The 13,700-nt window shown below is 31.1% G+C and overlaps 1 protein-coding gene across 49 annotated transcripts in view; it reads right to left on the reverse strand.

Annotated features, from left to right (window-relative positions):
- The window catches only part of RIMS2 (regulating synaptic membrane exocytosis 2), a 592,339-nt gene that overhangs the window by 273,561 nt on the left and 305,078 nt on the right, over window positions 1-13,700 (reverse strand). For 45 of the 49 annotated variants that reach the window (XM_044245143.1, XM_044245129.1, XM_044245136.1 and 42 more), the window contains 4 exons: window positions 12,706-12,805; window positions 11,638-11,761; window positions 9,961-10,007; window positions 8,499-8,611 (listed from right to left, as the gene is read on the reverse strand). In XM_044245143.1, coding sequence (XP_044101078.1) covers window positions 8,499-8,611; window positions 9,961-10,007; window positions 11,638-11,761; window positions 12,706-12,805 — 384 coding nt within the window. Of the gene's footprint in view, window positions 1-2,549; window positions 2,598-8,498; window positions 8,612-9,960; window positions 10,008-11,637; window positions 11,762-12,705; window positions 12,806-13,700 lie in introns of all 49 variants that reach the window. The other 4 variants (XM_044245161.1, XM_044245154.1, XM_044245164.1 and 1 more) reach the window with 1 other exon arrangement.

A 13,700-nucleotide genomic window follows, 5' to 3' on the forward strand; every position in this document is an offset into this window, starting at 1 on the left:
GATTTTAGAGAATGAGAGGCTAAGCAAGACTTTTGACTCAGAAGAGGAAGACTGATTGCCCAGAAGAGTATATAAAATTATTTATCCTGATTTTCAGTCAAATGGAATTAGCCCTCTTAGTAATAGTAAGAAGTATTTAATTTTTAAAAATTATAATTATTACTCTTCACGCTGTACTAAGTCCTTATGTGGAAGGCAGGTATTTTCTAGCTGTTGTGCAACCAAGTTTTCCTAATAGAGCTGCCAGGTATAGTCTCTAGACAAGTTTTTCTTCAAGTGCAGCTCCCTTACCTCCTTATATCAGCGTTATCTGGCTTATTTGTTAAAAAGTTCCAAATTCCTGTGGCCCACCTGTCACCTACTGAATCAGAATGGGGCCCAGGAACTCGTGTTTTCATCAGTCCTCCTGGTGATTCTCATAGGCATTCAAGTTTGAGAACCACTGCCTTAAACTAGGAGATCAACAAACTGGGTAAGTGGGGTGGGGGGGAGATTCTAACATGCAAATAGAAAAAAAGTTCAAGGATTTCCTTGTGTAACAATATGAGAACATAGATACAGATGAGGATAAGTGGGAAAAAAGACTATTTTTCTGGCAAAAGACGTGGGAAAAAAGACTATTTTTCTGGCAAAAGACGTAAGTGGGAAACAACAACAAAAGAAAGAAATACAAGAATCTCGTATATGAGATGAAACAGATGTCACATAGCCTCATGGTTCCTCTAAAATGTGTTACCAAAACCACATTAATTTCTGATAGTCTCTATTTTCTAAAGAAAAAAAAAAACAGCTTATAATAATAATAAGTCTATAATTATAATAATAATTATAATTATAATAATATAATAATAAGTCTTGCTTTATTTTCCCATGATATTAAAAATCCTTCTCTGAGGATCATGATATGAATATTAGGCACTTCAAAGAGAAAAAGATTCTGAAAGGCTAAAGAACAATTTTCTGATGAACTATACGCTGAGAAACTAAGAAACAATAATAATCATTATTAGACTAAGTTCATAATTATTAGAGAAAATCATTGATTTCTGCCCACTTTTATAAGGGGTGAGGCTAAACACTTGCCCTCTCCATAGGCGATCTTTTTGCTCCTCTCAAATGGTTAGAAACATTTCAGATACATAACTTCAAAATGTTTGATAAGGAGTATTCTTTTTAGATTTTCTTATGCCACAGAAAACGAAAAATATCATTTGTCCATAATACTCATTTTTCATGCAAACATATTAGGCATATGGCTTTCATATTTTCACAATTATACCTTACAATTTATTAAATCATACTTTCCAAATACATAAATGTTAAAATAATATAGGTTAAAAAAAAGGCACTTTTTAGTTTTACGGATTTTTCATCAAAATTACAACTTTTAATAAACTGTCTTAAATTAGGCATTTGATCAATAGCCCTAATTTTCATTTTCTATTACAGGATTTGCATTGAAGTTTTTAATAGATATCCAGTTCACCTTATCAAAGCAGAATTATCTTATTTGCTAGATTATTTTATCAAAGTCCTAAATTTCTTATCTGTGCTTTTCAAATGAATGGTTAAAATATATGTTGATTTCCCCAAAATAGAACATGTATCTCCACAGTCCTAGATATGACATAGTTCTTATCTTAGTTCAATTTCATTAATAGAAATCTTGGCATCATTTTAATTGTTTTAATATAACAATCATTCCAGCTTAACCATGTACCCATTCTTAAATTTCCTAAGGAGAACTGAACAGCACAAGTAAATATTTAACTCTAAATAACATTAAGTAAACAATTGTAATTTTTAAAATTTAAACTAAATTAGTATTATTCAAAACTAACAACAAAAAAAACATGCAGCAAAGCAAGGAAAGCATACTACTACTTTAAAAAAAAACTATATTGTCATTACTTTACCATATAAGGGTTTCCTAATGAAAAGAGGCAAACAACTTGTACCAAGTATTACAGTAAAATTAAATGACATTTCAATTACAAAATGTAAGCAACATAAACCCAACTTATTTTATTTAGATTGTTTTTTGTTCTTTCAAAGTAATACACTTTCCAAAGTTGAACCTTATATATAATATGCATAAAATTCATATTTTAGATAAGGTACAAATTTATTTGCCAATCTCCTCAAGGAGTTGTTGCTTGGAAAATGCAAGAGAATGTAGATGTTAAGTGATATAATGAATGATTTAAAGAGACAGCAACCTTAGTGTAATAAAGGATAATATCAACAGTATAAAATCAGCTGTTTTTGTCAATATTACATATACATACATATAAGTACAGTCTGAAACCTATGAGTTTAGTACTTGGTTCATAATATAAAATCAGTAACAAAGATTGTCTCTTTAAATTTTTATTGTATTTTAATCCCCATGCAGAATTTTACAAGCTGGCTTATAAAATGATTTGAAAGTCAATAATATGGTTTGGAGCAACATACCAAAAAAAGTTTCCTACTACGCATTTTCCAAAAACATACAAATAAGGGTTAAAACACAACTTTAGTTTCTATCAGGCAGACAAGGCCTTTACCTGAACCCTAGGAACAAAAGGCGTTGTTCTTCTACTAAGGCTTTGGCTCTGGTAAGCAAAATTAAAGAAAAAAGCAATAAAACAAAACCAAAAAGGACAACACGCTGGAACTAAAAGACCAAAAGTAAAATAAACACAGAAAACTATCCCTTAAATATACTTTTTACATAACAACATATATCTAAATTAAGTACTTCAACGTAATGAATAAGTTAATCTTGCCAAAATTCTAAAACATATAAAAACCATATAAAATCTTAGACTTTTTCAATGTAATCAACATAATAGGAAGTAAGACCGAATGTAAAATAACACTTTGGGGCTCATATACTCTGAAAGAATGAGTATAAACAAAATCCAAGAGTCAAGAAATTTCAAGTTTCACCCTTAAACACACTACCATAGAAAAAAATCATAGTCCAAGAAGATGTTACATGAAAATGCATCATAGGATTATAGTGAAAAGTCATCTGTAGAAGAAGTAACTGTGTGACTTCTCCAAAATAAGTTTAACAAAAGTTTAAAAAATATTAGACAAGTTGGTTTTAGCATTTCTTTAAAAAAAAAAAGTAGATAAAAGTGTGCAGAAGACACTGGATTAATTAGTTGATTCACATCTTAAGAATTTACACTAAATTCTAGGACTTAAACACCATTTTAAACATTTATTAGGTATCACTCAAGGTAACACTGTTTGTTGCTAATCACACTTATTAATGATAATACCTCACTTCTTTTTATTTATGTAGTTCTTCATATTTTTCCATGCTTTTACTGATACTTTATTGCAAGTTCATTGCTTCCAACAACATTAGGAGGTAGTTGCTATTATGCTAATTTGAGACGAGGAAACAGAGCCATAGAAAAAGGCTGCATACAGTTGCCTATACTCAAACAAAAAGATAGTTTAAAGGTATAAAATAAAGATGGGTTCTAAAAAAACAAAAACAGAAAAGGAGAGAGGAGAGAAGGGAAGGGAAGGGAAGAGAAGAGACAAGAAGAGAAGAGAAGGAACAAAAGGAATGAGAAAAAAGAAGAGAAAAGAAAGGAAAAGAAAAGAAGCGAAGCCCAGTCTATTTAAATTTAAATCAGTCTATTTCAAATTCCCAGAACAAATTCAAATTTTCTTTCTCTTCTGGCTTATTCTGTTTTCACTTGAAAAGAGTTTCCAAATATCACTACAATAATCAGAATTTTGTGTCTTTATTAAGGCATGTCAATGGTTAAATCCGTAACAAAAATCAGATGCATATGTCTGGGTTTGGGGATGGATTTCAAGGCATTTAATTGTTTTCTTTCACCAAGATTCCATCCCATTCTTCATACTTCTCATGGATATCTCTCTTGTCTAATTCAAAGAGTTATAAATAGAGGCCTCAGACCTTTCCACTGTTATAAGGAAACAGATAATAGGCAGTCGGAGTACAGTTGCCTAATTCAACTATCATCAGATAGAGACTGTTAAGACATAAATCTAAAACCCAAGGGAAAACAGACCTTAAAAGCAGGTATCAATCATATGAGTCATCTTTCTCTCTCTCCAAAAACCAAGGCTGTCTCAAATCTAAGCCATCTTCCTTTTCATGTGGAGACATTTCCAAAGGAAGAAAGAAATCTTTAGAAATGGAGTATGTTACTGATACCTTTCAGCATAATCCTACGTGGTTACTTCTCTAGCAAATGGACCAGGGATGTATGAAATGCATAGAGATTGACAAGGCAAGCTGAACGAAGGGACTAACAAAACACTCTATTTGGAAATAGATTTTATTTTCCTTGCTCTCTCACCTGTTCTGCCTGTTTTAGACCCAAAGTAGAAAGGTAATAGAAGGGTTTTGAAGTTAATATTACTTCACAAACTAAAAAAAAAATTAATTTGAGACAAACAGCACTTTGGAATAAATTAGTCCTTGAAGGCAAACATTTGACATCTTCTAAAATGGTCTCAAATGAGCAACTCACATATTTCTGAAGTCGGTAGTCTACAATCTACGGTAATTTAAAACTAATCTTCACCTCTACATTTATACATCGAACTTGACTATAAAAGCATATTTTTCTCTTGCTAGTTTTTTAAATGGAGATGAAATGCAAACAATACCCTAAAAGTAACCATTTTAAAGGGTACAATTCAATGGCATTTAGTACATTCCCAGGACTGTGCAACCACTACCTCCCTCTAGTTTCAAAACCTCGTATTATCCCAGAATATACTGTACCTATGAAGTAATCAATCCCCATTCCCTTATCACTCCAACTCTTGGCAAGGACTAAGCAGCTTTCTGCCTCTATGGATTCTGGATATTTCCTACAGGAAGGTGAAATATTATATATGGCATTACAATTTGTAACTAATACTCATTAACGTATTTTAAACAGGAATTATCTGTTGAAACCTATAACAACTCAGTTACAGGAGTCACAGAAGAAGTGAATTTATACATAATTTGCTTTGCATTTTTAATATCACTCTACCATACTGCACTACCATCTTTAGGGCATTCCTTTTAGGCAATGCTTCTGGAATAAAAAGGTTGTGATGACGATGCATAATAAACAAAAGCTCAAAGGAAAATACTTTCATTTACAGAAAGGTTTAAAAAGGCTATAGAATTTCTAAGGAGGTATGAAGAATACATACCTATTCTTCAGTTATCTATTCCACTTAAATGGGCATACAAAATGGATATGTACAATATTTGCAAATAATCACTAAAAATAGAGTCACAAAAATATTAAAACAAGGTAATGTAGGGAAACATTATAGCTGCAAATCAACCACAGACCTAGAAGTTAAATAAAATATGACTGTCAAAAAGAATCAATGTGTTCCTATAGAAAGAATTTTGAGCCATTCCTCATTTTTAAAAAGAGTTGATGGCTGTCTTTTACCTCAACGTTCTACCAAAAACTAGCCAAATATTCCAGATTAATTTAAACTATTGAAAGAACTACAAAAGTAATCCTCTACAGAAGGGAACTGTTGAACTGTGTTAGAACACAAGTTGTAAAAAGAATCAAAATTAGGGAGTGTTGACACTGAGAAGGCTAACCTATAGTCCAGGAGTCATAAACATGAGCTCATACTGAGTTTCTCACCAAATGTACTAATGACACTTTTACAGTTATGCCCTAGGATAATAACAAGCGGCAGCAGAATTCAAGCATAGAGAGGAAATAACCTGCATAAATTTTTAAAAATCATCAGTAACCTTGAAGTGAACGTTTAAACAGCAATTTAAATTCTATGTATATTTCTATTTGAGAAAATATCAGTCCATGAACTGACAAATACATTAGGAGGTCAGCTCACGTACCATACAAATTATCTTTGTTCTCTGCAATTAGCAACATCATAAACTTCTGAGTTATGAGCCCAGGTAAAATCTCACCAAAATAAAAATTTATAAAGGTAAAATAAGTAGAAGGAGATAGGAACTGTAATGTTACCTTGGGGATTCCTAGGAATTTTCCCAAAAAGTGACATATGTGGATGTATTTCCTAAACTCTATATCATTAGAGCAAAAACTGTCTCCAGTTCATAGGCATAGGGTTAAATATATTAGAAATAATATATCTTGTGGTTTTTTGCATGCAAAGAACAAACATAAAATTAAGTTTCATGAGGATAAAATCCATGTCTATCTTATTCACTGTTATATTCCCAGCAACTAATATTATGGCTGACCTAGGGTCAGAACTTAACATATATTTCTTGAAGAGATGACTGAAGATTCATGTTTATAGCAATATAAATTAAGAACAAACAAGATGTCCCATAATAGCAAATTAAGTTGATATAATATATAATAATATATAATAGCTCTTAAAATAATTTTAAGAAAAATATTTACAGAAAAAATTTTCAAGAAAAAATGTACAATATGTGACTAAGTGAAAAAGCAGGTCTCAAAATACTATGAACAGATTTATCACTTTTGTTTAAAAAATCGTATGTATGTGAAAAGTTAAATTTGAGTGGTGGGATTATAGGTGATTTTGATTTTTTAGTTACTTATCTGTACTCTCTAGATTTACCACAACAAATATGTATTATAATTATTAATGTTATCTTACTGGAACATATCCTTTCTAAGTCATAAGAAAGTGATAAAATGTACACATTTGACAATTACATGGACTTTAAACTAACACCCTTTATAAATGGAAATCCTATGACTTTAAATCATTAATTATACCCTTAGAAGTAAAATTCATGTCTATATTTCCCTCAAATATTTAAGTCTTACCTTTCTAGTATATTCATTTTGAAACATGATAAAAAAATAGCTGAATTTGAAATTTGTCTAAACGCCTTTGCTATGCTCCTCCAACTCCCCCCCCAGTCCAATTTCTATAGGGCTTTGGGATTTCAAAGACAGTAACAAAATGGTACTTACTTACTATGAAAGTCTAACTTCCACTTCCACTCCCTCCTCCACCCAATGAAGCCAATACACACACACACACACACACACACACGCACACACATGCACACATGCACACACACATTTATGTACTGGCATCATCCAGCCATCCTAAGTATTATTTAAAGATGGACTATTTGAAAGGAGCCACAATAATTTAATAAATAAGCTTAATATTATCACTTTCTAAAGTGCTGGAAGAAAGTACATATACATTTATAACTATAAATGACATCTATGCTGTCAATACATGTAAAAGAGTAAGTAGAAAGATGCTACTTATAAACAAAATGAAAAAAGACCACTGTCTTCAAGTGAAAAAGTTCAATCTGTTTATGAGAGAAAGGAAAAGAAAACAATAAAGAGAAGAAATTCATTTTAGTAAGACATTTACAAGCTCCTAATAGTATCTCAACTTCTTTCTTGCATAATTTTTCTGTTATTGTCACTTTTGTGATCAAAATAGCTCCAGAATAGATATGTCTAATAACTATTTCAATAATTTTAATGTTAACTCTGCTTATGCTTCCTATGGCTTTTAATTAATAAAAATTCTTCAGTAAAAATCAAACACCTCCTCTACCCCCAAAAAATAAAAGGAGACATTATATAGCTGATTTTAAAAAAAGCTTTTCCTATTGTTCTTAAAATAACAGCCCAAGAATAGTTTAGTTTTCAATTATAACATTTTTATCCAAAATTCAATGTCTGGATTTTGAGAATCTAAATAGTTCTTAATACATATAAAATTGCAAGTTTAGTAACTCATCAGCATTATGTCTCTAAAATGCACCTGGATGAATTTAGATATTTTAATATTTTAAATAGTTTTAAAAGAGAATGACAATTGAAGAAATTGATAAAAAGTGAGGACTCAAATTTGCAAAGCTCTTCTAATATAGGCAGAATATGCCTAACTGAATTTTTAATTTTTATACAAAATGTTCAAGATTAGGGATCACTTACTATGAAATCACCAGTATACTCAGTTATTATATATTTCCCCATTTATTCAGTTTTGGCTTGTGACCAAAGCTTTTCAAGTATAATACCTCAGCAATATTCATACCCCAATTATTTACTATGAAATTCATACCAAATTTCCTTAAACTTAAAAAGCAGGGAATGTATAACATTTACTTTCACCTTAAATATACATCTTTGTACAGTACAGCAATCTGATTTCTCTCAAATGTCTAGGACAAATTATAGTCATTTTAATATATTGAGCAAAAATCATGACCTTGAATTTTGGAATAAAATTACTAAAGTAAAGGTTTTAGATATCCCCACAAATTCTCTCATTAAATTCCAGAAAATCTAATATAATCTAATAAGGAAACTCTATGCTAAATAATTAAAGTTAAATTTCAATGACTCAAAATGACGGATAATGTGAAAACTGATGGTTAAAAGCACAATTAAATTCTAAAAAGGAGTTGGTTTACAAAAAGCTATTGTCATATAGTAATAACAGTACTTGGTATTCCAAAAAGAGAAATTAATGTAGTGATTACATACTGAAAGTTGTCCAGATAAGTATTGTGGAACATCCCTCAACATGCCTGGACTCATGGGAGAGGTAACGGAAATAGAAGGGCGATCCATTTTTTGAGATTCAAAAGAGCTAGAACCTGAAACGGTAATTATACATAAAGAACAATAATGATTATTCTTCCTTAGTATTTAATAATCTTTACCATATCACTTTTAAATTATTTATTTATTTTTAAGACTTTATTTTATGTCTTTATTTTAAAGTCACTTATCATTGTGAAATAAAAGCAAAAAATCTACTTTAATAGTATATTCTTAATTATTGTAGGATCTGATCACTTCTCATCAACTCCATAGCTACCACCAATGGCCTAAGTCACCAAATAAAATACTAAATATCAAAATAGTTTTCTCACTACTCTCTCTGCTTTCATCCTTGACTCCATTTGAACTATTTTCCAACACAGTAGCCATATTTTAAAACATAAATCTCTCCTCAAAACCAACCTATGTAGTTCTGATTTCCCCCAAAATAAAAGCCCAAAAGGAAGTAGACTTTACAGTGGTTCACAAACTCTATGCAATCTGGCTGCCATGTCTCCCTGATCCTTCATCCTTCCCACTGCTCACTCCAGTGCAGCAATACTTGCCTCCTTGCTTTCTTCCGGCACATCCTAGGATTCCCTGCCTGAGACACTGCACCACTTGGTCCCTGTCCCTGGAAACCTCTTCCCCCACATAGCCTCTCTTCCAAATCTTTGCTCCAATCACTTCCTTTTCAATATGGCCTCCCCTGATCAACAGACTTCAAATGGCAACCCATCTCCTCTCTTCTTTTAGAACACCCTTACTTTATTCTCAATCAATCAAGAAACTTAGTTCACTGGAAAAAAGCCATTTGTTTAACATCTGAAATTGCACTCAAACACAAGTAATAAAAAGCACTTACATATTTAACATTACTTAAACTTATTTGTCTATCAGAACTACTATCCTGTTTTCTAAAAAGAGAAATTAGGATATGATTCACTAGATTGTCCCAAGCATTCCCCCCACTTACTGAGGGTTAGTTTACAAAGTAGTAAATTTTAAAATTAGAAGAAATTAAGGAAGGAGGGGGTGAAACTTGTAGGAGAGATGGGTATGTTCATTATTTTTGTTGTGATGATGGTTTCAATTGTACATCAAAACTTACCTCATTCTGTACTTCAGTGCAATTTATTATAGTGTACCTTAATAAAGCCATCTAAAAATATATAGCAGTTAAGAGGGCGTGATTAAAAAAAACTATCTTAAAATATTATAGAATTTTGTACTTTATCCCACAATAATATGAAATAATACTAAATTTTTCAGTTATACAATAACTATGTATTTGATAACAAGATTATTCTATTTCTTACTTCATATTAATAGATAAAATACTTCATTTGACCCCTGGAAAATGACAATATTAGTATTTTCTTCTAGAATGAATGAGACTTACTGGACTCCAGTTGTGCATGTGTGCTGTCAGGGATTCTAGGGATATCTCTGAAATGACAGAACAAGAAAGCAAGAAATTTTTTCCACAATTAAGGCAACTGCTATTTTTATGATCATCAATCAGTATAAAATGAACAAAACTGTGTATGATAGTAGTGTTACATAAGTAAGAGAAAACAAGCTGTAGTACTTGATTGCTAATCAAAGTGTTCTGAACTAACCTCAACTACTTCGAAAGGAATAAACAGTCATGTGATTTATAGCAGACTTACAAAAATATATTTCATTTTCTATGTGTTTTACTACATGACTGCCCATTCTAATAAATTTTTGAATTTAAGATAGGTTTTACGATATATTTGAATCCTATTCTATTCTTTAATCAACAATATTGAGTTATAAATAAAGTATCACCACAAGAAAAATTTAAAGATTCAGATTGTGGATGAAATTTTTTAAATGTATTAACTCCATTGAGGAAAAAATGCAAACAGGTTTTTCTTTGAGACTTACAAATGGTAACTGAATTTATGCCAAAAGTATGGACATTTTTGTTGGAGATTTTCCAGGACTGACAGATTTTAATAGTAAAGGTCATTCAGAAAAAGTATATAAAAGAATATTTATGAATTTGAGATATTAAGCAAAAATATGATTATGGGATCCTTTAATACCAAGAAATATATTTGATTAATACACAAAGCTGATACACTGCAGTTTAACCATATTAAAAAGAAAATGAAAAAGTTGTAACTTCATGTGCCAGACTCATTACTTTGAAAGGAACACTTCAATAAAGCTAAGTTACCAATGTAAGTCATTTTCTCCAGCATAAAAAGAGATCAAAATAATATAGTCCAATCATTTCCTAAATGAATGACAACAGGGCATTGGTATTCTTCAAAAAAAAAAAGAATTTTTATAGCTTCCACCCTCAAATACTCTTACCCCAAACTTGCACTTAATAATTTGCTGTCATTGTATATATATTTTCTATAGCTTTTACTTAGTTATAGGTATATCTCTTACATTGGCTTAGAATATAAGCTTCTATAAGGGAAACACTGCTGTGATATTTAATGAGAAATTATCAGCATACAGTACAAAAGACTGTATTTATTGCCAACTTTTGGAAATTGCTATTTGAATCTAGAGGTAAAAAATTAAACAAACGCCACGGAGTACTTTGATATTTGCTTATTTTTTGTCTGTTTCCTTAAACACATCATGTTGTTCCTTAAACTGTTCCCTCTGTTTAGGAACAGTGTATCCTTGGGACCTCTCTTTCCTATGTTGAAATCTCCATTTTGAAAAAAATATGTAAAATTCATTGACCCTTATTTTCACAATGTAGAGGACTACAGTTCGTGAACTTTCTTTTAGAAGTAATTGTTACTACAGTCTCCTTCTCCTACTATGCCTTTAGCCCCCTATTAAGCTAATAGACAATAAAAAAAATCTAAATATTTCTTCTTCTATAATAACTGTATATTCTAGATGATCAGATAAAGAAATGGCATGATTTTTGGTGAGCTGTTTTAGCAAAAAAGGAGAAAAGAAGCACTGTCCTCAAAACAATAATTTTTATAGAACAATCAGATTTTTAGATTGCATACTACAAATGTGCAAGAGTAGTCAACTTATAAGGTATGTGCATAAAATACACAAGCCGACTCACCCAATAGGTCTTGAAACAACAAGCTCCACTTGTGGTTCAGGTTTGGATTCCAGAATGATGTTATACACTTCTTCAAACGTGGCTCCTTGCAAAAACCTTCCATTCCATTCTAATACTTCATCACCTAGAGTGTATTCCAGTAATGATAATCTTAGAAAGAAAACTAATCCCATAAAATGCCTTTGAAACCAAAGCACTCTTAAACTGCAATGAACTTCAAAGAATAAAGTCACTGTCATGAAGTATGACATACTGAGAACAGCTCCATTGGCATAAAATTTGATGATAAGGATGATTAGTATTTTTACCCCAAAGGACAGAGGTCTGAGGGATAAAACTACATAAAAGTTAGCTCTGTGGTTTCTAAATAGGAGTCTAATTCTAGAAATTATTAAAATCTGTTAACTCTTTGAAAATTTTATGACTATATTCTAGGTTTGTCAATATCTATGCAACACACTGGAGAGAGAGCACCAGCAGGGTGGCGGGGGGATGGGGGTGGCGGTGACAGAAGTAAAAGCAGCCGACTCCCCGCTGAGTGAGAAGGAAGCTGGATGCTATGCAGGGCTCAATCCCAGGACCCTGGGACTATGACCTGAGTCTAAGACAGACATTTAACCGACTGAGCCGCCCAGGCACCCTACAGTTTCTTATACAAAAGGCTTAATACTTATCATCTTATCATATTCCCTTCAAGGCACTCAAGGATCTCTCCAATAGTATCCATTACAAAGAGCTAAGGAATCACACCTTGTAGAAAACATGTATTTATCTATAATGTTTGTTTCCTAAACTGTTGGAATTTTTTTTAAAAATGAAGCCTTATGGGAAGCAAAATAGATTAATACTAGATACACAATAAGAATATCCATCAGCCAAAAGCATCAGTAAATATAAAAAGCTTTTTATCTAATGTGACTCAAGAAATAATAGTTACATTTTCCATTAAGAATAGAGATTTTTTATTTAAGTTAAAGATGAGTTCCTGATTTTTGGTCAAATCATTTCTAAGTGAGGATGACTTTTTCATAACTACTTCAGTTTAACAGTTCAAAGATAGAAACCTACCTGGTCTAAGATGTCCTACAGTATCAGCTAAACTTCCTTTTTTTACTTTGGTAATAAAAGCACAAAGCCGACCTGATTCAGTCATCTTTCCTCCTACAACCTTTTAAAGAGAAAAGTGTTAAAACAGGCATATTGTTCAAAGGAACAGAGTTGAAGATCCAAGTAAAAAATAACTAGACAATTTGTAGCTTTTAAAACTATAATATCTAAAAATAATCTTTAATAATATGGTGTTATTAGAAACTGACTACATGTTCCATGAGTGGACTTTTTTCACATATTCTAAAATTTTCACAATTATTTGTAAAAAAAAAAAAAATCACATACCTTAGAAAGAATTTAATAAACTGTAATTTCTCTCAGAATTGTTTTTATCATTTCCAAAAATATGCTATTACAGTATTATATAATTATATTAACATTTCTAGTTATAGATTTCAAATATCTTAATCACATAAATATTTGTTACTTTGACTATAGTTATGGTAACCCATCACAATCCCATTATTTAGTAATCTTTCAGGCTCATTGATTAATGTAAGTGATAATGATGGATTTTCCCTAAGAAAATTACAAAATGTACTTAATCTCATTATAACTTATGTAAACTTCAGGCCATTTGCATTCCAATTTTTCTATTTTTATGTTTCTATTAATACATATCTTTAAGAAAGAGGAAAAATAAATATTAGCAATAATGCTGTGGAGTCATATGGGTACCTGTAAGACTGGCCTCTTACAAAATTAATACTTGTGATCAACTACCATTCAAGCAATGTATCAATTTTATAGCATGTTAAGCAAATAATAGTAATTAACTTCATTTATAAGTTTTTTTTTCTCTAAATTGAGTGAATGTTACCTGAATTTTAAAAAATCACTGACTTTTTCTATGTTATTTATTCCTAAGTTGTAGTAAAATACCCTCAGTTGCAATCCAGTTCTTATTAACTAATTAGTCCTATGTTTGATTCTGAAAATTAAATGTACAGATA

The sequence above is a fragment of the Neovison vison genome, chromosome 4, assembly GCF_020171115.1.
Source record: "Neovison vison isolate M4711 chromosome 4, ASM_NN_V1, whole genome shotgun sequence".
Taxonomy (NCBI): Eukaryota; Metazoa; Chordata; class Mammalia; order Carnivora; family Mustelidae; genus Neogale; species Neogale vison.